Source organism: Coregonus lavaretus, assembly GCF_964263955.1.
Source record: "Coregonus lavaretus genome assembly, chromosome: 36".
NCBI lineage: Eukaryota > Metazoa > Chordata > Actinopteri > Salmoniformes > Salmonidae > Coregonus > Coregonus lavaretus.
In genome coordinates, this window is record NC_140023.1 from 67,911 (window position 1) to 92,910 (window position 25,000).

A 25,000-nucleotide genomic window follows, 5' to 3' on the forward strand; every position below is an offset into this window, starting at 1 on the left:
TGTGAGATATAGCTCCATTTATTTTTTCTCTCCTCCCGAAACCTCCACCTCCCTCATTTCCTATTCCCTCTTGTCCCTCTTTCTCTCTCTTCTTTCTTGTGTTCTTTTCCATTCATTCTGTTCTATTGACCCCTGTGCCAGGCCTTCACAGTGCATTCAGAAAGTATTCATACTTGACTTATTCCACATTTTGTTGTGTTACAGCCTGAATTCAAAATGGATTACAGTGTTTTCCACACCACTCTGTTCCCCCCTCCATCCCTCCACCCTCTCAACATCCCTCCATCCAACCACCCTCCCCACCATCCGTCCATCCCTCCAACCACCCTCCCCACCATCCATCCATCCTCCCCAACATCCCTCCATCAACCACCCTCCCCACCATCCGTCGATCCATCCACCCCTACATCTTTCCAACCACCCTCCCCACCATCCATCCATCCTCCCCAACATCCTCAACATCCCTCCATCCAACCACCCTCCCCACCATCTGTCCACCCCTCCATCCCTCAACCACCCTCCCCTCCATCCGTCCACCCCTCCATCCCTCCATCCACCATCCCTCCACTCCACTCCATCCATCCCACCATCCCTCCATCCATCCTCCACTCCATCCATCCCTCCATCCATCCATCCATCCATCCATCCAGCCCTCCCTCTCAATCTCTCTGGCAACTAGAGTTAAAGTGACAGTACTCTAGCTGTCGGCCTTTTCGTGTGTGTGTGTATGTGTGTTTAATCAATGTTCTGCTCCTGGTGGTTTCCCCGTACTCTCTCAGACTGTCTCTATGATGAGATATCCTGAATTATACTTTATAGTAAACCTGAATTATACTTTATAGTTATCCTGAATTATACTTTATAGTAATCCTGAATTATACTTTATAGTAATCCTGAATAATACTTTATAGGTATCCTGAATTATACTTTATAGTTATCCTGAATTATACACTGCCTGGCAGCACTGCTTATGTAACAGCTGGTGTGGAATTAATTTTCCTGTTTGTGTGTTTGTTTGTTTGTGTGTGTGGGGGGGGGGGGTGAATGTGCACGTGCGTGTGTCTGATCTTACCAACTATGCATTCTGCTTGAAGTCAGCAGCGAGGAATCTACTAATGATTAATTGAATGACTGTTCGACTGTCTCAGTAACATAACTTCCGTCCTTTGTTGAAAATCTTGACTTTGCCGTGCAGAAACAGGAGACATTTTGAATCTCTGTGATAGTGTGGCCTAGTTTCTCCTGGTAAAGCCTGGGTGTGGTAGTTGTCCTCTCCCCAGATGCAGGGCTCTGTTACTGGGCTTCCCTATCTTTTTTCTGCCCCCTCCTCTCGTTCATGGCAGAGTGGGGTTGTATTTAGAGTGAGATAACAAAAAACCCTGCCTCTGTCTTTGTTGTCTTTAACTCTGAAACAATAGCTCTCCGCTTACTATAGAAACAACTCCTCAGGAGAGAAGGAGAGTTTTGGAGGGAAGTTTTGGAGGGGAACGTTTACTTTTTGTCGCTTCTGTCTCTCTCGTTCTTTGAGCTCCTCGTCAATCACTGTCAGACTAATCAGGGTTGGTTGTAAAGGTCAACGCAACAATAGACCCTAAGGGGATCACCTTAACTAGTATACAACACTGTGAGCTACTTTTCCCATTGGCTTACAGCAACAAAACAACTGACTGGATTAAACTAATCAAGGTGTTAATGATGAGGTACCAACACACTGGATTAAACAAATCAAGATGTTGATGATGAGGTACCAACACACTGGATTCAACTAATCAAGATGTTGATGATGAGGTACCAACACACTGGATTCAACTAATCAAGATGTTGATGATGAGGTACCAACACACTGGATTCAACTAATCAAGATGTTGATGATAAGTTGAATCAGATGTTAAAGTGCTCGACTACGATATCATTAGATACAACAGATGACACGTCCAGCTATCTCATTCTCTCCGTTCTACAGGAGCCAACAAGGAGTGATAGGCATCTAGGGGAGGTGTCAAGGGGTTGATTAGGGAGTGGCGTCTGATGGACAGTAGCAGGCTGGCAGAGTGGTGCCGAGTCTCTCCACACACACACACCACCACCACTAACTGTATACACATTATCCCTGATGTCTGCCTGTCTGACCGCGAACCGCAACCCCCACACACACACACACACACACACACATACACACAAACACACACACACACACGTATGTCTGTATGTCTGATTGCTGGCCACTGCTAAATAACCATTAGTGGTTGGAAATTCACGCTGGAATTCCGAAATCTACGACTGGACAACTGGCAAGAGGCAACTCAGCCATTTCCCCTCACATTCTTCCAATGCCTTCACTCCCCATTCCCATTCCCAGACCAGACAGACCAGACCAGATAGACAGACCAGACAGACAGACCAGACCAGATAGACAGACCAGACCAGATAGACAGACCAGATAGACAGACCAGACCAGAGCAGACAGACCAGACCAGAGCAGACAGACCAGATAGATAGACAGGCCAGATAGACAGACCAGATAGACAGACCAGACCAGATAGACAGGCCAGATAGATAGACAGACCAGACCAGATAGACAGGCCAAACAGACCAGACCAGACAGACCAGATAGACAGACCAGATAGACAGACCAGACCAGACCAGACCAGACAGACCAAGGACCAACAGTAAACCTCATCTGGCCCAGAGCTGTCTCCTAGTGTATTCCTTATAGCCACACCCACAGACTAAATAACATGGAATAGAATAGAATAAAGTGGAATAGATTCATATACACTACATGGCCAAAAGTATGTGTGCTCGTCGAACATCTCATTACAAAATCATGGGCATTAATATGGAGTTGGTCCCCCTTTGCTGCTATAACAGCCTCCACTCTTCTGGGAAGGCTTTCCACTAGATGTTGGAACATTGCTACGGGGACTCCTAGTTGTTTCCACTTCACAATAACAGCACTTACAGTTGACCAGGGTAGCTCTAGCAGGGCAGAAATTTGACGAACTGACTTGTAGGAAAGCTGGCCACTTTAAACGGTTGTGGCTGAAATAGCCATGTAGTGTAGAATAGAAGAGTAAGCTAGAGTTACACTGGGAAGACATGGAGCCAGTTATTCCAGTGATATGTTTTGCTGTTAGACACGGGTTAGCGATATGTCTGATATTGTCTTGATGGTTAGCGATATGTCTGATATTGCCTTGCTAGTTAGCAATATGTCTGATATTGCCTTGATGGTTAGCGATATGTCTGATATTGCCTTGCTAGTTAGCGATATGTCTGATATTGCCTTGATGGTTAGCGATATGTCTGATATTGCCTTGATGGTTAGCGATATGTCTGATATTGTATTGATGGTTAGCGATATGTCTGATATTGTATTGATGGTTAGTGATATGTCTGATATTGTATTGATGGTTAGCGATATGTCTGAAATTGTCATGATGGTTAGCAATATGTCTGATATTGAATTGATGGTTAGTGATATGTCTGATATTATATTGATGGTTAGCGATATGTCTGATATTGTATTGATGGTTTTAAACAAAGAAGACCTCTAATGGAGCACCTCCTTTTATTTATTTATCCTCTCCTGGCATTGTTCTTCTCCTCTTTTGCTCTTTAATTCCATCCTTTCTCCCTGTATGTTTCTGGCAGTGTGTGATTCTCCATACTGTAGGGGTTTAACACAGGGAGTTAGTAAGCAGGGACCGTAGCCAAGACCTGATTAATCAAGCCCTGGAACAACTATGATGACCAGCCAAGACCTGATTAATCAATCCCTGTAACGGCTATGATAACCAGCCAATACCTGATTAATCAATCCCTGTAACGGCTATGATGACCAGCCAAGGCCTGATTAATTAATCCCTATAACGACTATGATGACCAGCCAAGGCCTGATTAATCAATCCCTGTAACGACTATGATGACCAGCCAAGACCTGATTAATCAATCCCTGTAACGACTATAATGTCCAGCCAAGACCTGATTAATCAATCCCTGTAATGACTATGATGATCAGCCAATGCCTGATTAATCAATCCCTGTAACGACAATGATGACCAGCCAAGACCTGAGGAATCAATCCCTCTAGCGATTATGATGACTAATGCTGCAGACCACCACCACTGTCACACTTTGGCAACATCACAGCACTCCTCTTATGCCCATACAGTGAACCCCACCTGCTGTGCGTGCCTGCCTGTGTGTGTTTGTTTGTGTACTCTATGCCAGTGTACTCCCGGATTGTGCCACTGGAGACAAATACACTCCTCGTGTGATTGATAGCTACTGTCCCTCAGATGTCCCCCAGATGTCCCCATGTTTGTGTTTCTCTTTATGTCTTACTGAGGTCTCCGACTACATCCACTTTCAATGGATTACTGCCTGCTCCTCTCACTCTCTCAACCCCCATAGGGACTCACTGTCTGTGTGTGTGTGTGTGTGTGTGATTCTATACTCTATAGTCAGGCCATAATGGAGCCCAGATGCTTTGAGATGCTAAGGAGCCAACCTGCCCCCTGTCAGACACACACACACTCTCTCACTCACTCACTCACTCACTCACTCACTCACTCACTCACTCTCTCATTCATTCACTCACTCACTCATTCACTCTTTCTTTCTCTCTTTTTTTTCTTTCACCTATTCCCGGTATCTTATTTCATTATTTATTTTGTTCTTTTGTTCTGTCGTTCTTTTCCCCTCTTTTCCTTTCTTTCTTTCTCTCGTTCCCACCCTCCCTCCCTCTATCCCATTTCACACCGGGCATGAAACATGTGGGCCTCTCTAGTGCCATGGCAACCGATCCAAACAGAGAGAGTAGCAGAAATCTGCAATAGCAACAAGTTGGCCGTAAAAAAGGCTTTTGTTACTGGTGTACTACAGGCAGCAATCACTAGCTGGTTTCATCTGAATACAGCCAGTGTTCACTAGCTGGTTTCATCTGAATACAGGCAGCGTTCACTAGCTGGTTTCATCTGACTACAGGCAGCGTTCACTAGCTGGTTTCATCTGACTATAGGCAGCGTTCACTAGCTGGTTTCATCTGACTACAGGCAGCGTTCACTAGCTGGTTTCATCTGACTACAGGCATTGTTCACTAGCTGGTTTAATCTGACAACAGGCAGCGTTCACTAGCTGGTTTCATCTGACTACAGCCAGCATTGACTAGCTGGTTTCATCTGACTACAGGCAGCGTTCACTAGCTGGTTTAATCTGACTACAGGCAGCGTTCACTAGCTGGTTTCATCTGACTACAGGCATTGTTCACTAGCTGGTTTAATCTGACAACAGGCAGCGTTCACTAGCTGGTTTCATCTGACTACAGCCAGCATTGACTAGCTGGTTTCATCTGACTACAGGCAGCGTTCACTAGCTGGTTTAATCTGACTACAGCCAGCGTTCACTAGCTGGTTTCATCTGACTACAGGCAGCGTTCACTAGCTGGTTTAATCTGACTACAGCCAGCATTGACTAGCTGGTTTCATCTGACTACAGGCAGCGTTCACTAGCTGGTTTAATCTGACTACAGGCAGCGTTCACTAGCTGGTTTCATCTGACTACAGGCATTGTTCACTAGCTGGTTTAATCTGACAACAGGCAGCGTTCACTAGCTGGTTTCATCTGACTACAGCCAGCATTGACTAGCTGGTTTCATCTGACTACAGGCAGCGTTCACTAGCTGGTTTAATCTGACTACAGCCAGCGTTCACTAGCTGGTTTCATCTATGTGTGTATTCTGTGTTTCAGCATAGACATCCTGCTTTAATGAAGTGGGTTAGTAACCTGGTGGCAGACTTTAATGAAGTGGGTTAGTAACCTGGTGGCAGACATTAATGAAGTGGGTTAGTAACCTGGAGGCAGACTTTAATGAAATGGGTTAGTAACCTGGTGGCAGACTTTTATGAAGTGGGTTAGTAACCTGGTGGCAGACTTTAATGAAGTGGGTTAGTAACCTGGTGGCAGACTTTAATGAAGTGGGTTAGTAACCTGGAGGCAGACTTTAATGAAGTGGGTTAGTATCCTGGAGGCAGACTTTAATGAAGTGGGTTAGTAACCTGGTGGCAGACTTTAATGAAGTGGGTTAGTAACCTGGTGGCAGACTTTAATGAAGTGGGTTAGTAACCTGGTGGCAGACTTTAATGAAGTGGGTTAGTAACCTGGAGGCAGACTTTAACGAAGTGGGTTAGTATCTGGTGGCAGACTTTAATGAAGTGGGTTAGTAACCTGGTGGCAGACTTTAATGAAGTGGGTTAGTAACCTGGTGGCAGACTTTAATGAAGTGGGTTAGCAACCTGGAGGCAGACTTTAATGAAGTGGGTTAGTAACCTGGAGGCAGACTTTAATGAAGTGGGTTAGTAACCTGGTGGCAGACTTTAATGAAGTGGGTTAGTAACCTGGTGGCAGACTTTAATGAAGTGGGTTAGTAACCTGGAGGCAGACTTTAATGAAGTGGGTTAGTAACCTGGAGGCAGACTTTAATTAAGTGGGTTAGTAACCTGGAGGCAGACTTTAATGAAGTGGGTTAGTAACCTGGTGGCAGACTTTAATGAAGTGGGTTAGTAACCTGGTGGCAGACTTTAATGAAGTGGGTTAGTAACCTGGTGGCAGACTTTAATGAAGTGGGTTAGTAACCTGGTGGCAGACTTTAATGAAGTGGGTTAGTAACCTGGTGGCAGACTTTAATGAAGTGGGTTAGTACGTGGTGGCAGACTTTAATGAAGTGGGTTAGTAACCTGGTGGCAGACTTTAATGAAGTGGGTTAGTAACCTGGTGGCAGACTTTAATGAAGTGGGTTAGTAACCTGGTGGCAGACTTTAATGAAGTGGGTTAGTAACCTGGAGGCAGACTTTAATGAAGTGGGTTAGTAACCTGGAGGCAGACTTTAATGAAGTGGGTTAGTACGTGGTGGCAGTCTGATTCATTCAGCAAAGCTAGGTACTTCCCAAACTAGGAACAATTGGCAAACACAGAAACCGACTGGCAGCCATAGTGGCTAGTAAGGAGTGGACACGCGTGTTACAGGTCTAAAAGCCACGTGAGGGAAGGTGACAGAGACATCAAACAGACAGTCACTGTGTAGGAATGTAAGGGCAATAACCTCCAAGCTTTTGGACAGGCATGAAAGGAGATATCTCTTTGTTAAGGAGTTAAAGTAACAGTATCTGTTTCAACCCGTCTGAGATTTGAATGTAAACTTTCAGTGGATGCATGACCAATGGACATGGCTCCTTATTAGGTATGATTTCAACTTTAGCACTCATTCTTTTCCTGTATCTCTGTTTGTCTTAGCCAGTCAGTCAGCCAGTCAGTCAGTCAGTGAGTTACTCACTAACTATCTCTCTTCTCTCTCTCTCTCTCTCTCTTTCTTCTGCTGTTTGAAGCTAGTGTACAAACCCGAAAGTAAAAAGGAAGCATAGAAATAGTGCACATAGAACAGATCTACCGCTTCTTAGACTTGCTTTCAATGAGAATGACAGATCTATAACTCAATTTCTATGTGAATTTGGTCGGGTAGCCCAAAAAGTTACATATTGCAGCTTTAAGTGTTAAAGTATGTGTGTGTGTGTGTGTGTGTGTGTGTGTGTGTGTGTGTGTGTGTGTGTGTGTGTGTGTGTGTGTGTGTGTGTGTGTGTGTGTGTGTGTGTGTGTGTGTGTGTGTGTGTGTGTGTGTGTGTGTGTGTCTTTGCGTTAATCAACAGAGAGACCCATAATTAAGATGTATTCCTGAAATGTAAATCCCTCCATACATCAATTATACATCCAGGTCGTAACACTAGTGTGTGTGCGTGCTTGTGTGTGTGCATTTCTGCCTCCAGATAACAAAATCTTATCTGAGAAACGGAGACAATGCTTCTGCAGCTGTGTGTGTGTGTGTGTGTGTGTGTATGTGTGTGTGTGTGTGTGTGTGTGTGTGTGTTATTGCACTGTTGGAGCTAGGAACAAAAGCATTTTGCTACACTCGCAATAACATCTGCTAAATATGTGTATGCGACCAATAAAATTTGATTTGAAGCGCATGTGTGAGGAGATGCTTCTTTGCCGTGACCTAGATCCAACTGTCATCACTTTAGCCATGCTAGAGAGGAGGGAAGTGTGACAGTCACCATGTGGGCAGGCTACATAAGACAGAACTTTCAATTTTTGTACATTTGACATTTTAGTCATTTAGCAGACGCTCTTATCCAGAGCGACTTACAGGAGCAATTATGGTTAAGTGCTTTGCTCAAGGGTTTTGCACCTAGTCGACTCTGGGATTCGAACCAGCGACTTTTCAGTTACTGGCCCAACGCTCTTAACCGTTAGGCTACCTGCCATTCCACAACTGGGATTTTCACCACAAACCCTAACTGTTACCCTAACCCTAAGCTGCTGTAAGGACAAAAATATTATGCACTTGCTCAATGCCCATGAGTTCTGTGAAATTAATATTGTCACTTTTGACCTTTTTAGCCCTACTGGATTCCTACTGTAATCAGATTGATATCCTACACCTGTTGCTCACGGTGGCTTTGCCATGGTTCCATCACGCTATGGTGGCTTAGTAAGGGAAAGTATACATTGAAATGGAGCAGTGTGGAAAGGGGGATGGAGAGGAAAGGGACAGGAGAAAAGACAGGACTGAGACGGAGTGATAATCCAGAACAGGTAAGAAAGAAAGGAAGGGAGGAAATAAGAGGACAGGAAAGAGGGATGAGTGGAGGGAGGAGAAGAGGTAGAACATGGAAACATTGCGTTGGCTGCATGCTGTAGTAAGTTAGTTGACAGTTACTGCTCTCAGCAACTCTATCCTTGTTGCCAGATAGAAGATCAGGGAGGGAAGAAGAGCCTTCTTCAGCCAAATGGCCAGACCCCCTACAGCAACTAGCGAGAACTTGATACTTGGGGGGACTTTTGATATGACATGTGTCATGAATCATGATCACTAAGGCAGTACAGAGCACAGGAGGTTGGTGGCACCCAAATTTGAGGAGGACGGGCTCATGGTAATGGCTGGAGCGGAATCAGTGGAATGGTATCAAATACTTAAAACACATGGTTTGATGCCATTCCATTCGCTCTGTTCCGGCCATTATTATCAGCTGTTCTCCCTTCAGCAGGTACAGAGATAATATTATATTATGTGTACATACTTTTCTTACATTGTTAAAGATCTTTATTGGCACATTCAAACGTACAGGTAACTGCCAAAATAATGGAAACATTTGAGTAAATGACAGCTACAAAGTATATTGAAAGCAGGTTCTTCCACACAGGTGTGGTTCCTGAGTTACTTAAGCAATTAACATCCCATCATGCTTAGGGTCATGTATAAAAATTCTGGGCGGGCCATTATTTTGGCTACCATGGCTATGCCCCCATAGGATGATAATGCCCCCATCCACAGGGCACGAGTGGTCACTGAATGGTTTAATGAGCATGAAAACGATGTAAACCATATGCCATGGCCATCTCAGTAACCAATTAAACACTTATGGTAGATTCTGGAGCGGCGCCTGAGACAGCATTTTCTACCACCATCAACAAAACATCAACTTATGGAATTTATTGTGGAAGAATGGTGTCGCATCCCTCCAACAGAGTTCCAGACACTTGTAGAATCTATGCCAAGGTGTATTGAAGCTGTTCTGGCACCCAACGCTTTATGTTGGTGTTTCCTTTATTCTGGCAGTTACCTGTATATACACTGAGTGTACAAAGCATTAGGAACACCTGCTCTTTCCATGACATAGACTGACCAGGTGAATCCAGGTGAAAGCTATGATCCCTTATTGATGTCACTTGTTAAGTCCACTTCAATCAGTGTAGATGAAGGGGAGGAGACAGGTTAAAGAAGGATTTTTATGGCTTTTATTTAACCTTTATTTAACCCATTGAGGTTAAAAACCTATTTTGGAAGGGCAACCTGACAAGAAGGCAAAACAGGGAAATAGCAGCGTGTACATAAAATATTACAAAAAAATACAAAATACACACAAAAGTGTCACAAATTACAGATATTGAAGATTAGAAACAACTGCAGCTATCTCAAACAGTGTCGTCCATCAGAGTCTTAAAAACAGGCAAGGACACTAACTCCCCTAACTTTAATATACACCGCTCAAAAAACAACAACACAATGTAACTCCAAGTCAATCACACTTCTGTGAAATCAAACTGTCCACTTAGGAAGCAACACTGATTGACAATAAATTTCACATGCTGTTGTGCAAATGGGGTAGACAACAGGTGGAAATTATAGGCAATTAGCAAGACACCCCCAATAAAGGACTGGTTTTGCAGGTGGTGACCACAGACCACTTCTCAGTTCCTATGCTTCCTGGCTGATGTTTTGGTCACTTTTGAATGCTGGCGGTGCTTTCACTCTAGTGGTAGCATGAGACAGAATCTACAACCCACACAAGTGGCTCAGGTAGTGCAGCTCATCCAGGATGGCACATCAATGCGAGCTGTGGCAAGAAGATTTGCTGTGTCTGTCAGCGTAGTGTCCAGAGCATGGAGGCGCTACCAGGAGACAGGCCAGTACATCAGGAGACGTGGAGGAGGCCGTAGGAGGGCAACAACCCAGCAGCAGCACTGCTACCTCCGCCTTTGTGCAAGGAGGAGCAGGAGGAGCACTGCCAGAGCCCTGCAAAATTGACCTCCAGCAGGCCAAAAATGTGCATGTGTCTGCTCAAACGGTCAGAAACAGACTCCATGAGGGTGGTATGAGGGCCCGACGTCCACAGGTGGGGGTTGTGCTTACAGCCCAACACCGTGCAGGACGTTTGGCATTTGCCAGAGAACACCAAGATTGGCAAATTCGCCACTGGCGCCCTGTGCTCTTCACAGATGAAAGCAGGTTCACACTGAGCACGTGACAGACGTGACAGAGTCTGGAGACACCGTGGAGAACGTTCTGCTGCCTGCAACATCCTCCAGCATGACTGGTTTGGCGGTGGGTCAGTCATGGTGTGGGGTGGCATTTCTTTGGGGGGCCGCAGAGCCCTCCATGTGCTCGCCAGAGGTAGCCTGACTGCCATTAGGTACCGAGATGAGATTCTCAGACCCCTTGTGAGACCATATGCTGGTGCGGTTGGCCCTGGGTTCCTCCTAATGCAAGACAATGCTAGACCTCATGTGGCTGGAGTGTGTCAGCAGTTCCTGCAAGAGGAAGGCATTGATGCTATGGACTGGCCCGCCCGTTCCCCAGACCTGAATCCAATTGAGCACATCTGGGACATCATGTCTCGCTCCATCCACCAACGCCACGTTGCACCACAGACTGTCCAGGAGTTGGCGGATGCTTTAGTCCAGGTCTGGGAGGAGATCCCTCAGGAGACCAAACGCCACCTCATCAGGAGCATGCCCAGGCGTTGTAGGGAGGTCATACAGGCACGTGGAGGCCACACACACTACTGAGCCTCATTTTGACTTGTTTTAAGGACATTACATCAAAGTTAGTAGTGTGGTTTTCCACTTTAATTTTGAGGGTGACTCCAAATCCAGACCAGGGTTGATAAATTTGATTTCCATTGATAATTTTTGTGTGATTTTGTTGTCAGCACATTCAACTATGTAAAGAAAAAAGTATTTAATAAGATTATTTCATTCATTCAGATCTAGGATGTGTTCTTTTAGTGTTCCCTTAATTTTTTTGAACAGTGTATTTTGAAGCATGTTCCAGGATGAAGGGGCATTATGGGAAGAAGATTGTTTCCCCATCTCAGTTCTAGCCTTAGGAACAGACAAGGACAGCAGCCTTGAGACAATTGAGACATGGATTGTGTATGTGTGCCATTCAGAGGGTGAATGTGCAAGACAAAATATTTAAGTGCCTTTGAACAGGTTATGGTAGTAGGTGCCAGGCGCACTGGTTTGAGTGTGTCAAGAACTGCAACGCTGCTGGGTTTTTCATGCTCAACAGTTTCCCGTGTGGATCAAGAATGGTCCACCACCCAAAGGACATCCAGCCAACTTGACACAACTGTGGGAAGGATTGGAGTCAATATGGGCCAGCGTCCCTGTAGAATGCTTTTGACACCTTGTAGAGTACATGCCCCGACGAATTGAGACTGTTCTGAGGGAAAAGGGGGGTGGGTGGTGTAACTCAATATTAGGAAGGTGTTCCTAATGTTTTGTCCACTCAGTGTATGTGCGTACAAAGACAGGAGATGACTGTTCCTTGAAAAAAAAACGCAGCATCTGTGTGCACACCAAACACTAACCAAACAGGATTAAGTCTCAAGTGTCCTCATTCTCAAGAGATTTGGGATCTCTGCTGTGCCTCTTGATTGGAATACCTGGCTTTTCCACCTTTTCTTTCTCTCTCTGGAGCACCATAGACATTCCGGAACTCTGTAGAGATTCTGTGAAATTCCAGAGGTGACTCAGATATCTGGAATAATCCGTTCCTCCCTGTGGCAACCCTGGAGTTATTAACAGATTTATCATAACAGGATTATACTTCCCAGTGACGGATCCCATCCCAGTCATGGATCCTATCTGGGTAGAGGTAGAGATAAAGATCCTCGGTCACACCACCACCCCTCAGTCTCATCAACTAGATATTACATCTCTTCAGTCATCCGTCAGATGCTATTCAAAGATGGGGAATGGAGTTGCATGACCAGACAAGCTCATTAGGCACTTTGTTACTGTTTAAAGCATTTTCTGTAAAGGCATTGTCATACTTTAAAGTTTTTCTAAACTTCTTTACATAAGCTTCCAAAGAAGAAGACACTTGTGCAGTGTTTTTGTGGCATGCTTCCAAATCATCCTCTGCTAATTACCCTCACTGCATCTGAGGCAAAGTAGAGCTCAAACAACAAACCCACTTTCTCAGCATGTTTTGGAGAGGAGAAGGTGGGGAGGGCAGGAGGAGTGTATTTTTGCTCGGTCTAACTAGTGAAGGAGAATGGAGCGGGGAATGTGTGTGTGGGAGGAGGAGGAGTTGCGTGCGAGGGTGGAACTTCAATAACTTTAGAAATAATCGGTGAACAACATCAGAGAGAAATTAGCTCTGGGGATTTGTATCCCAGAGTAGCACGAACAAAACCAGGCCCCTGGAGGTCAGGGGGGGAGAGGAAGGAGTCTGCCCAGCTACAGCCCACTCCTGCTGGGGTCACAGGGTTAGGGTAGGGGGGGCCACCCACCATCCTGGAGGGTCCTCTAATGCCATTATTCCAGGCAGAGTAGACCTTGGCTGGGCTGGGGGTGAGGAGAGGGGTGGGGTGGGGGGTGGAAGGTGGAAGGTGAAAGGAGGATGTGATCCATGATGATTCTGGCCTGGGAAGTGGTCAACTTCTCGCATACCACACACACACACACACACTCACTCAGCACAGAGTTTTTCTGTCGCCCTCATACGTGCACACACACACCTGTGTGTGTGTGTGTGTGTGTGTGCGTGATTGATGGCTCTGGCAGGCATTGTGCAGTCATAGTTGGGTTGTATTATTCCACTTGGCCAGGCAGCTTTGAGCAATGCACAACAGGCTAGATATAATATGTCCCCTCTCTGTCCCCCAGGCAACACACACTATCATAATACTGGCTGGAAATTAAACACTTAAACACCATACATACACACACACACAAAAGATACTGAACCCCCTCTACACATGCACATGCACATGCGTGCACACACACTCTCTCTCTGTCTCCTATACTGATGGTTTGAATGTGAGATTTTAACTGTATCAGTGAGGAAGGCAACGGGAGCCTTTATAATGACCTCTCTCTCTCTTTCTCGCTCTCTCTCAATTCAATTTCAATTCAATTTAAGGGCTTTATTGGCATGGGAAACGTATGTTAACATTGCCAAAGCAAGTGAAGTAGATAGTAAACAAAAGTGAAATAAACAGAAATATTAACAGTAAACATTACACTCAGAAGTTTCAAAAGAATAAAGACATTTATTTCTCTCTCTCTCTCTCTCTCTCTCTCTCTCTCTCTCTGTCTCTGTCTCTGTCTCTGTCTCTGTCTCTGACTCTGTCTCTGTCTCTCTCTGTCTCTCTCTCTCTCTCTGTCTCTCTCTGTCTCTGTCTCTCTGTCTCTGCCTCTGTCTCTGACTCTGTCTCTGTCTCTCACTCTCTCTCTGTCTCTCTCTTTGCAGAGTGTGTTGGGTGTATGTCTGGTGTTGTCCAGGTAACATGGCTCTGGTTCAGACCCTGCCTGTGTCTGTAACTGACCACTCCAAGCCTCCCACCAGCCTCCACACCGTCACCCTCTCCCCCGTGGTCGGAGGGCCCTGTGGCCCCTGTGTCCCCGGAGCCACCATGGGCTCCGTCAGCAGCCTCATCTCTGGCCGGACCCATCAGGAGCAGCGACACTGCCGGACTGCCAGCGAGTTCAGGTAGGGTGCTACTCATTGGTCATAGCCCGGGTGCCAGTCTGTTTGTGCCCTTGCTCACTCTATTTCTGTTCTGATCAAGACAAACATGGCTTGAGAATAAGTGACAAGGAGATGGTATGGTAGCACAAACAGATCTGGGACCAGGCTAGTGATTCCACCCTTACTATGGAAAAGAGCTACTGGAAAAGTGCTGTGTACTGTAATTCTTATCAATTATTATTATAAATTATTATTATTTTTATTTCAGCTCTAAGCAACGCCGTAACACCCCAACCACCAGCTGTTTCAGGCTCCAGGGTGATAGCAACACCCTGCGCAGCGGGAGCTCCCTGGAACAACTACTGGTTATCAACAACCAGACCCAGCTCCAGCCCACCCAGCTCCAGCCGCCGCTACTGCCCACCAAGAAGCAGCCCCGGGCGGGTAACTCTGCTGGCAGGGCTGGGTGTGTGGCTGGAGGTGGTGGTGGTAGTGGAGGGAACTATGGGTTTGTGAGTGAGGAGGTAGTGACTGTAGGAGACTGGAATGATAACCATGTGGTGACGGTCAGGAGTCCGTGTAGCGACTCGGAGGAGAAGAGGGATACCCGAGGTCTCAACGGGAATATCAGCGGTCCGCCGCCCAAACTCATCCCTGTGTCGGGAAAACTGGAGAAGGTGAGTGTCGGAGGGGGATTCCCAAAATGTCAAGTGGTTCCCGAGCTTGTGGTATCTGTGTATTCCTAATAAGTCCTATAGTACCCATTTAGTCAAGAAATGACCATCCCAGCTTCCCTTTGGTAATGCCCATACATTGTCATTGTGTTTATTAATCCTATCATTAGTATACTTTTTTTTTCTTTCTCAGTTGTAAGTTTCACTTGTAAAATCCTCACTAAGCTCATATACAGAACATACAGTCTAGCTAGCTAATAATACTTCTATCTAATGGTGAACGTTTCAGTACTCCCAATTACTAGCTATTAAGCAGCACCGGTGGTGAGGTGCTACTAGGTGACATGTTTACCTCTGCTGTCTAATTTGGGTATTCATTTCTAGTGGGAACCTTAATCACAGCTTAGACAATGCCGATGATAGATCTTTTAACAGTCAGTCACCTCGCGCCTTATAGTCAATGTTAGAGCTATCTTACATTCTCTGACACACTTAATGAGGGCTGAGGGAAATCATTAAGAAAACCGAACCTGTGTGTGGAGAGCTGTCTTTCTCTGTCTATCTCCCTCTCTCTCTCTCTCTCTCTCTCTCTCTCCGTCCCTTCATCTCTCTCTCTCTCTCTCTCTCTCTCTCCCTCTCTCTTTGTATCTCTCATGTCGTGACTCAAAATCATTAGAAAATCTGCTTACTGGAAACCTATAAATATTAATTAAGCCAATCAGAGCCTTCATAATGACCTTCCATCCTATCAGTGTCCCTGTCTTTAATGGGAGGAGACCAGGCATTCCTAATTAACACTGCTGGTATAATTCACTAACATCAGTTTCTTTTATATTTCTTTCCCTTTATTTAACCAGGGGATTCCAATAAAGTGTTGGTTGGAGCTGTGATACTATAGGATTGAAAGGGTCTTGTCTAGATTCATTTGACTTTGCTATCAGGCAATAAGGAAAATCATGAACATGATAATAATTCATTATTTATGGTTAAAAACAACAACAATGTTAAGATGTATTAAAATTAGTTTTCTGTAAATGCTCTTGATACTGTATGAATGATAGGAACAATTAACAAATAATGTCTTCATTAACAAATAATGTCTCATTAACAAATACTGTCTTCCATTAACAAATAATGTCTCATTAACAAATACTGTCTTCCATTAACAAATAATGTCTTCCATTGCAGAACATGGAGAAGATTCTGATCCGTCCCACCGCGTTCAAACCGGTGGTCCCGAAGAACCGCCACTCAGTGCAGTACCTCTCTCCGAGACCAGGGGGCAACCTCTCTGAGAGCCAGGGCAGCCTCAGCCTCCTCCTGCCCCTGCCTATCAACGGGAATAATGGAAATACCATGGTCAATAACGGGAATACCGTGTTCAATAACGGGAATACCGTGGTCAATGGCACGGGGAGCTACGGGAACGTCGTACCTCTGGTCGGCTCGTCCTCTTCCTCAGATAGCAAGAGGAACTCGTACAGCGGAGGACGCAATGCTCGCAGCAGCCATTCCTGCTCTATGTCAGACTCTGGCCGTAACTCCCTGTCCAGCCTGCCCACCCACAGCAGCACCGGCTACAGCCTGGCCCATAGCGAGGCCTCTGGGTCGGGTTCAGGATCTGGGGGGTCCGGGGTGGGCCTGGAGCCTGGAACTGGGAGAACCACCACCACAAACGGAGGGTCAGGGACAAATGGAGGTCACGCCCACTCTACCTCCCACGGTCACTCAAACTCGGACAGCGGGCGGTCGTCGTCCAGTAAGAGCACTGGGTCGCTGAGCGGGCGAGGCCAGCCCCTGTCGGACAGCGGGTCGCCCCCGACCCTGGAGGGTTACGAGGGGGTGGTGAGGGACCTGGAGGAGAAGCTGAGGGAGAGAGACCTGGAGCTGCAGCAGCTCAGAGAGAACCTGGACGAGAACGAGGCCGCCATCTGTCAGGTGAGAGGTGATTTAAGCAGGCCTAAAGTGTTGCCTCGAGGACCAATATGATCAAGCTGTTTGTTATTCCATATATACTGAACAAATATAAAAATGAAACATGCAGCAATTTCGACGATTTTACTGAGTTACAGTTCATATTGAAATAAATAAATTAGGCCCTAATCAATGGAGTTCACATGACTGGGCAGGGGCGCAGCCAAGGGTGAGCCTGGGAGGGCATAGGCCCACCCACTTGGGAGCCAGGCCCAGCCAATCAGAATTAGTTTTTCCCCACAAAAGGGCTTTATTACAGACAGAAATACTCCTCAGTTTCATCAGCTGTCCGGGTGGCGTCTCAGACAATCGCGCAAGTGAAGAAGCCAGATGTTGAGGTCCTGGGCTGGCGTGGTTACATGTGGTCTGCGGTTGGGAGGCCGGTTGGACATACTGCCAAATTCTCTAAAACGACGTTGGAGGTGGCTGAACATTTAATTATCTGGCAACAGCTCTGGTGGACGTTCCTGCAGTCAGCATGCCAATTGCACTCTCCCTCAAAACTTGAGACATCTGTGGCCTTGTGTTGTGTGACAAAACTGCACATTTTAAAGTGGCCTTTTATTGTCAGCAGCACAAGGTGCACCTGTGTAATAATCGTGATTTTTAATCAGCTTCTTGATATGCCACACCTGTCAGGTGGATGGATTATTTGGGCAAAGGAGAAATGCTCACTAACAGAGATGTAAACAAATTTGTGCCCAAAATGTGCAAGAAATAAGCTTTTTGTGCATACAGAACATTTCTGGGATCTTTTATTTCAGCTCATGAAACATGTGACCAACACTTGACATGTTGTGTTTATATTTTTGTTCAGTGTATATATTTGAGTAATAGTGCTGGCTCTCAGTTTGACCTCTGGATGTGGTATCTACAGTGGGGGGAAAAATATTTAGTCAGCCACCAATTGTGCAAGTTCTCCCAGTTCAAAAGATGAGAGAGGCCTGTAATTTTCGTCATAGGTACACGTCAACTATGACAGACAAAATGAGAGAGAAAAAAATCACATTGTAGGATTTTTAATGAATTTATTTGCAAATTATGGTGGAAAATAAGTATTTGGTCAATAACAAAAGTTTCTCAATACTTTGTTATATACCCTTTGTTGGCAATGACACAGGTCAAACGTTTTCTGTAAGTCTTCACAAGGTTTTCACACACTGTTGCTGGTATTTTGGCCCATTCCTCCATGCAGATCTCCTCTAGAGCAGTGATGTTTTGGGGCTGTCGCTGGGCAACACGGACTTTCAACTCCCTCCAAAGATTTTCTATGGGGTTGAGATCTGGAGACTGGCTAGGCCACTCCAGGACCTTGAAATGCTTCTTACGAAGCCACTCCTTCGTTGCCCGGGCGGTGTGTTTGGGATCATTGTCATGCTGAAAGACCCAGCCACGTTTCATCTTCAATGCCCTTGCTGATGGAAGGAGGTTTTCACTCAAAATCTCACGATACATGGCCCCATTCATTCTTTCCTTTACACGGATCAGTCGTCCTGGTCCCTTTGCAGAAAAACAGCCCCAAAGCATGATGTTTCCACCCCCATGCTTCACAGTAGGTATGGTGTTCTTTGGATGCAACTCAGCATTCTTTGTCCTCCAAACACGACGAGTTGAGTTTTTACCAAAAAGTTATATTTTGGTTTCATCTGACCAAATGACATTCTCCCAATCCTCTTCTGGATCATCCAAATGCACTCTAGCAAACTTCAGACGGGCCTGGACATGTACTGGCTTAAGCAGGGGGACACGTCTGGCACTGCAGGATTTGAGTCCCTGGCGGCGTAGTGTGTTACTGATGGTAGGCTTTGTTACTTTGGTCCCAGCTCCCAGGATTTTTGCTCACCGTTCTTGTGATCATTTTGACCCCACGGGGTGAGATCTTGCGTGGAGCCCCAGATCGAGGGAGATTATCAGTGGTCTTGTATGTCTTCCATTTCCTAATAATTGCTCCCACAGTTGATTTCTTCAAACCAAGCTGCTTACCTATTGCAGATTCAGTCTTCCCAGCCTGGTGCAGGTCTACAATTTTGTTTCTGGTGTCCTTTGACAGCTCTTTGGTCTTGGCCATAGTGGAGTTTGGAGTGTGACTGTTTGAGGTTGTGGACAGGTGTCTTTTATACTGATAACAAGTTCAAACAGGTGCCATTAATACAGGTAACGAGTGGAGGACAGAGGAGCCTCTTAAAGAAGAAGTGACAGGTCTGTGAGAGCCAGAAATCTTGCTTGTTTGTAGGTGACCAAATACTTATTTTCCACCATAATTTGCAAATAAATTCATTAAAAATCCTACAATGTGATTTTCTGGATTTTTTTTCCTCAAATTGTCTGTCATAGTTGACGTGTAGCTATGATGAAAATTACAGGCCTCTCTCATCTTTTTAAGTGGGAGAACTTGCACAATTGGTGGCTGACTAAATACTTCTCTATATGTAACCTCTAACCCCTGACCTCCTGTGCTGTAGGTATACGAGGAGAAGCAGCATCGCTGTGAGAGAGAGCTGGAGGAGCTGAGACAGAGCTGTTCCTCTAAGATGAAACAGGCTTCACAGAAGGCCCAGAGAGTACAACAGGCCTTACAGCTACAGGTAACAGACAGAGATACTTTAGTCAACTTAGTTTGGGAAGCAGGGCCCTGCTTTGTGTGACAGGTATTGTTGCATGTTACATAAAAAACGATTCTTGTTATTGTTTATTACGGTATGATATGTTGCTTCTGTTTTGGTAGTGTCTCTTCATTTACGGACTGTCAAAATGTCACCCTAACTGTCTGTGTCTTTATTTCAGGTGTTCCAGCTGCAGCAGGAGAAGAAGAAGCTTCAGGAGGACTTCTCCTCTCTGCTGCAGGACAGGGAAGTGTTGGAGAGGAGGTGTGCCTCCATACAGAGAGAGCAGACACAGCTGGGACCACGCCTAGAAGAGACCAAGTGGGAGGTGGGTGGGTCAGGGTTGATTCATGTACACCATTTAAAAGTAAGTGATCTCACAAAATATTAATTCTCCCTCCCTCTCTCATTTCCTCCTTCCTACCCTCCCTCCCTCCTCCAGGTGTGTCAGAAATCAGGTGAGATCTCCCTTTTGAAACAGCAACTGAAGGAGAGCCAGTCAGAGCTGAGCCAGAAAGGTGGGGAGCTGGTGGTCCTGAAGTCCCAGCTGAGAGAGGTCAGGTCCGACCTCCAGAACAGCCAGGCTACGAGCCAGGAGGCTGGGTCGGCCCTACGAACACGCTCCCTGGAGCTGGAGGTCTGTGAGAATGAGCTCCAGCGCAGGAAGAGTGAAGCCGAGCTGCTCCGCGAGAAAGTTGGACGCTTGGAGGAAGAGTTGGCCCGCCTCCGAGATGCCCTGGCCAATCAGGGAGGAGGTTATCTTCCTGGAGGCCAGGCACCGGCCAATAACGGCCAGTGTATGAGCCTGCCCCTCCCCCAGGGGTGTGGGGGTGTGGGGGGTGGAAGTGGGGGCCCCAGCCCCACTATGGGGTACCGAGAGGCAGAGGAGGGGAGGCTGGGGTGGGGAGGGGAGAGTGATGAAGCCAAGGCTCAGAGGCAGAGTGCTGAAGCTGTGCTGGGACTCAGGCAACAGGTGAGCTCCAACAACAATGTTTATACTTTCTTTAAGTCTCATATCACACCCCATTCCTCACACCATTGCACTAGTTTATGTGGTTTCTCTACTGGTGTTCAGACAGTAAAACTTGCACTGTTGTGTCCAAAATACATGTTAAAACCACACACTTAGAAAGACAATGACCGACCTTGTTTCCATCATTTTTTTAAATTTTCATTACAGAATAGTGCTTGAATAATACGTATTTTTTGTACTGCTCTGTTGTGTATTGTTGTTTTAACATTGTGATAGAACAACTTTATATGGATTTTGAAATGATCAAATACATTCCACTAATCAGTTAATCAACCAATCAATCAATGTGTTGTGTGTCAGGTGGAGAGGCTGAGGGCAGAGCTGATGTACGAGAGGAGGAGCAGTGAGGAGCAGCTGGGAGGATTCGAGGAGGAGAGGAGGGTCTGGCAGGAGGAGAAGGAAAAGGTGATCCGCTACCAGAAGCAGCTGCAGCAGAGCTACATCCAGATGTACAGGAGGAACAGAGATCTGGAGAGGGTGATGAGAGAGCTCAGTCTAGAGCTGGAGAACAGAGACGTGGAGGACTACGACGTCCACAGCGGCAGCAACGACATACACTTCGAGGAAATCACCGCTACTGAGATCTAGAGGGACCACACAAGGGTGTCCTCTCGCCCCAGTGAGATTTAGAGACCAGACAGGGGCGTTGTCTAACCCCAGTGAAATTTAGAGACAGGGGCGTTGTTTAACCCCAGTGACATTTAGAGACCAGACAGGGGCGTTGTCTAACCCCAGTGACATTTAGAGACCAGACAGGGGCGTTGTCTAACCCCAGTGAAATTTAGAGACCAGACAGGGGCGTTGTCTATCCCCAGTGAAAATTAGAGACAAGAGTGTCCTCTCGTCCCCATGACTATTAGTGCCAGCACCCTGATTTGATCTGGTTTCCCCATCACTGCTACTGAGAGGTCTGCGATCAAAATGGAACCCTATTCGCTATGTAGTTCACTTATTTTGGCCAGAGAACAGGGTGCCGTTTTTAAATTTGCATCTAGACTACAGAGGGTGTACCTGGACTTATTCCCCTAACCACAGTACCAGCACTCTTTATTTCTCTACACTTAGAAAAAAAGGTGCTATCTAGAACCTAAAAGGATTCTTCATCTGTCCCCATAGGATAACACTTTGAAGAACCCTTTTTGGTTCCAGGTAGAACTCTTTTGGTTCCAGGCAGAACCTGGAACCAAAAAGGGTTCTCCTATGGGGAGAGCCGAAGTACCCTTTTGAAAGCCTTTTTTCTAAGAGTTTATGCTGTCATGGACATTAAGGGAGAATCTCTGACTAAGGGTTGATCCACTCCACTAGACATTGGGATGCACCCTCCTCTAGGCCCTCACAGGAACAGCTGACTACCTGCAGTCCGAAAGGACTCCATTACTTCGCCATTCGGACTTGAAAGAGGTTTAGGTTGTATCTCAATAGTTTAAAGTGGCTTCCTCTCCAGATTGAGATTCACCTTCAGATCAACATGTCCTCCTTGCCTTCTTAGATTGGTTTGATTGCCCAGCTATAGTACCAGCACTCTATGGGACGTATAATTTTACTTTTGACTTGAGAAACAAGCAGGCATCACTCAAACCTTGCTCAAATCAGGGTATTGAAAGCAATGGGAGCCCCGGAAAAAGGGCACAGATCTCAGATCAAGTCAAGTGAAATCATATCTGTATGTAGCACACAGGGGTGACTACCTGACCAACAACACCTTGACTGTGTTTCCGTTCGTCCACAGGACTCCGAGCACCTTTGCACTAAGCAATGGTGTAATAATACAACACCAAGTGTCCCACTTTTACAATGTGTGTTCTCATTTTATATATACGGTGTTCAATGGATCATCAACTCATCTAGAAGTAGCAATTTTAAGCTACAGCCTTGTCTTTTCTGAGTTATGGAAACACTGGAGTATTTTAATGGAATGTATAAGGACTCTTGGCACATAGCAAATGCAACCATTCAGTTATCAACACCGACTTAGAAACAAACTAGGCTACACCAAGAGAATACCTGGGATCATTTTGCACAAAAACTCATAATGCTCTTTTCAGTTCTGGACGTGACTGTTCTGTCTTTCTCATGTAGTTGACCCTTTGTATGGACACAGAAGAGATAGAAGCATGTAGCAATAAGAGGGAGGGCAGCTTGGGAGATCTCTCTCATATCAAAGGAAGAAACAAATCTCTCTCTCTCTTTCCTGTTAACTAGCACAGACTTTCATAACAAAGGAAGAAACAAACATTTATTGGTTAAAACTCAAGCTGCCCATCAAAGATATTGATGCTGTATCAGCTGCTGGGACTGTTATGGAGCCTTCTTGGATCCGTGAGGTCAGGGGTCATGGATCAGGGAGCATTTGGTGGCACTTTCCCTGATGGTATCACAGTGAAAGCAACAAAACATCCATGTCAAACTGTTATGTACTCCTCCCTTGTCCTCTCTCACTGTCACACACTCTGGACTGTGAATACTCTTTGAGTATTACTAGACCCCCCCCCTCTTCCTCCCTCCCTCAAAAAAGCCAAATTACACTTCCTAGTCTTCCTGTCCCTGACTGTGAGACTCCCTCACTGACATGTAGATAATGTGGATGGCATGATTGCATGTCTTTCCCTGTCTGTCAGAGTCGGTCCAGATAATGTAGGGGTTTGTGGTGGACATTGCATGATAGATTAGGCTAAGGCATGACACACAGGTCATTATGGAACTGTTACAGTGGTTATGTTATGGCCTTGGGAGCTCCTAGGGGAATGGGACTGAATCTCTGGTCAACATTTTGGCAGCCAATGGGAACCATATAAATATAATTACTTGAATGTAATTCTATGTCTATGCTGGGAACCATAGATAAATATGGCAGTCCTCAATTGTGCTTCCTCATAAGAATGGATTCAACTAGAGTTGTGGTCTTTTATATTACAGAGTAAAACAAAGTATATAAGAAAATAATCTAACAGATAAATAAAAATCAATATGATCTATGATGATGATGTATATATTTTTTATATAGCGCCTGAAGATATTTTGTGGTAACACCGGTACCATTGTGGGTTTAATATACAAAATATAATAAAGATTTCTATATATCTTTACAGCACCACACATATCCCAATGAGATGATCAATCACAATTGGAAAAGGTCTGGAAAGAGTGGAGTGGAGTGATCTATTGCATGCATTAAAAATATTATTTTACAAACTCCATTCTTTTTTGTTGATCAAACTGCATTTTGATATAAACACAACATGCAACAATTTCAAAGATTTTATTGAGTTACAGTTCATATAAGGAAATCAGTCAAATTAAAAAAATTAATTAAGCCTTAATCTATGGATTTCACACAGGTGAGCCTGGGAGGGCATAGGCACACCCACTTAGGAGCCAGAGCCAGTCAATCAGAATGAGTTTTTCCCCACAAAATGACTTTATTACAGACAGAAATACTCCTCAGTTTCATCAGCTGTCCGGGTGGCTGTTCTCAGACGATCCCGCAGGTGAAGAAGCCAGATGTGGACGTCCTGGGCTGGCGTGGTTACAAGTGGTCTGCGGTTGGGAGGCCGGTTGGACGTCCTGCCAAATTCTCTAAAACGACGTTGGAGGGGGCTTATGGTAGACAAATGAACATTTAATTATCTGGCAACAGCTCTGGTGGACATTCCTGCAGTCAGCATGCCAATTGCACGCTCCCTCAAAACTTTAGACATCTGTGGCATTGTGTTGTGTGACAAAACTGCACATTTTAAAGTGGCCTTTTTTTTGTCACCAGAACAAGGTGCACCTGTGTAATAATCACAATGTTTAATCAGTTTATTTTTATGCCACACCTGTAAAGTGGTTGGATTATGTTAGCAAAGAAGAAATGCTCACTAACAGGGATGTAAACATTAATGGTCATCATTGTTCAATGCGATTTCTCTTTCATTTGGCTGTCATTATCACCATCAACATCATTCATGTCACCCCATAACATCTTCCTCATTTGTTGTGTTTGGCATCTTCAGACTACATTTATTAACACAAAGCATGTAATCCAAATAATATTCCATACGTGTTCATCACATAGAAACATAGATACCTCCATAGCATGATCTTTAACGCATTCAAGTGGAATAAGTAGCACAGGTGTAGTGAACTATAAGGGAACCCCTTTTCACATATCTCACTGTTCTTCATAATCCCATAATAACCATTTTCTGTGTAAATGTCCAACAGTGAACGACATTCTAGTCCTTTACGCAGACAAAAATATATATTTCAAATGTAGCCAAAGCAACGCGTTTGTTTCTATTAGTCTTGTTTGTTTTCTTCCTTAGTGTGCATAAATATACAATTATATATTTGTGTATTTATAGTGTTCTGTTAAGTAATCCGTGGTGTTTGTAGTCATTCATGTATATTTTCATGC

At 45.2% G+C, this 25,000-nt stretch overlaps 1 protein-coding gene across 1 annotated transcript; it reads left to right on the top strand.

Moving 5' to 3' along the window:
* Positions 1-14,135: 14,135 nt before the first annotated feature.
* Positions 14,136-23,756, top strand: LOC311110589 (leucine zipper putative tumor suppressor 2 homolog; the record flags this gene model as incomplete). The annotated part of the gene is made up of 7 exons (XM_084153108.1): positions 14,136-14,338; positions 14,586-14,994; positions 16,180-16,929; positions 19,428-19,550; positions 19,750-19,896; positions 20,011-20,541; positions 20,902-23,756. 7 exons carry the CDS (start codon positions 14,136-14,138, stop codon positions 21,187-21,189), a joined length of 2,451 nt encoding a protein of 816 aa, XP_084009234.1. The 3' UTR covers positions 21,190-23,756.
* Positions 23,757-25,000: the final 1,244 nt, after the last annotated feature.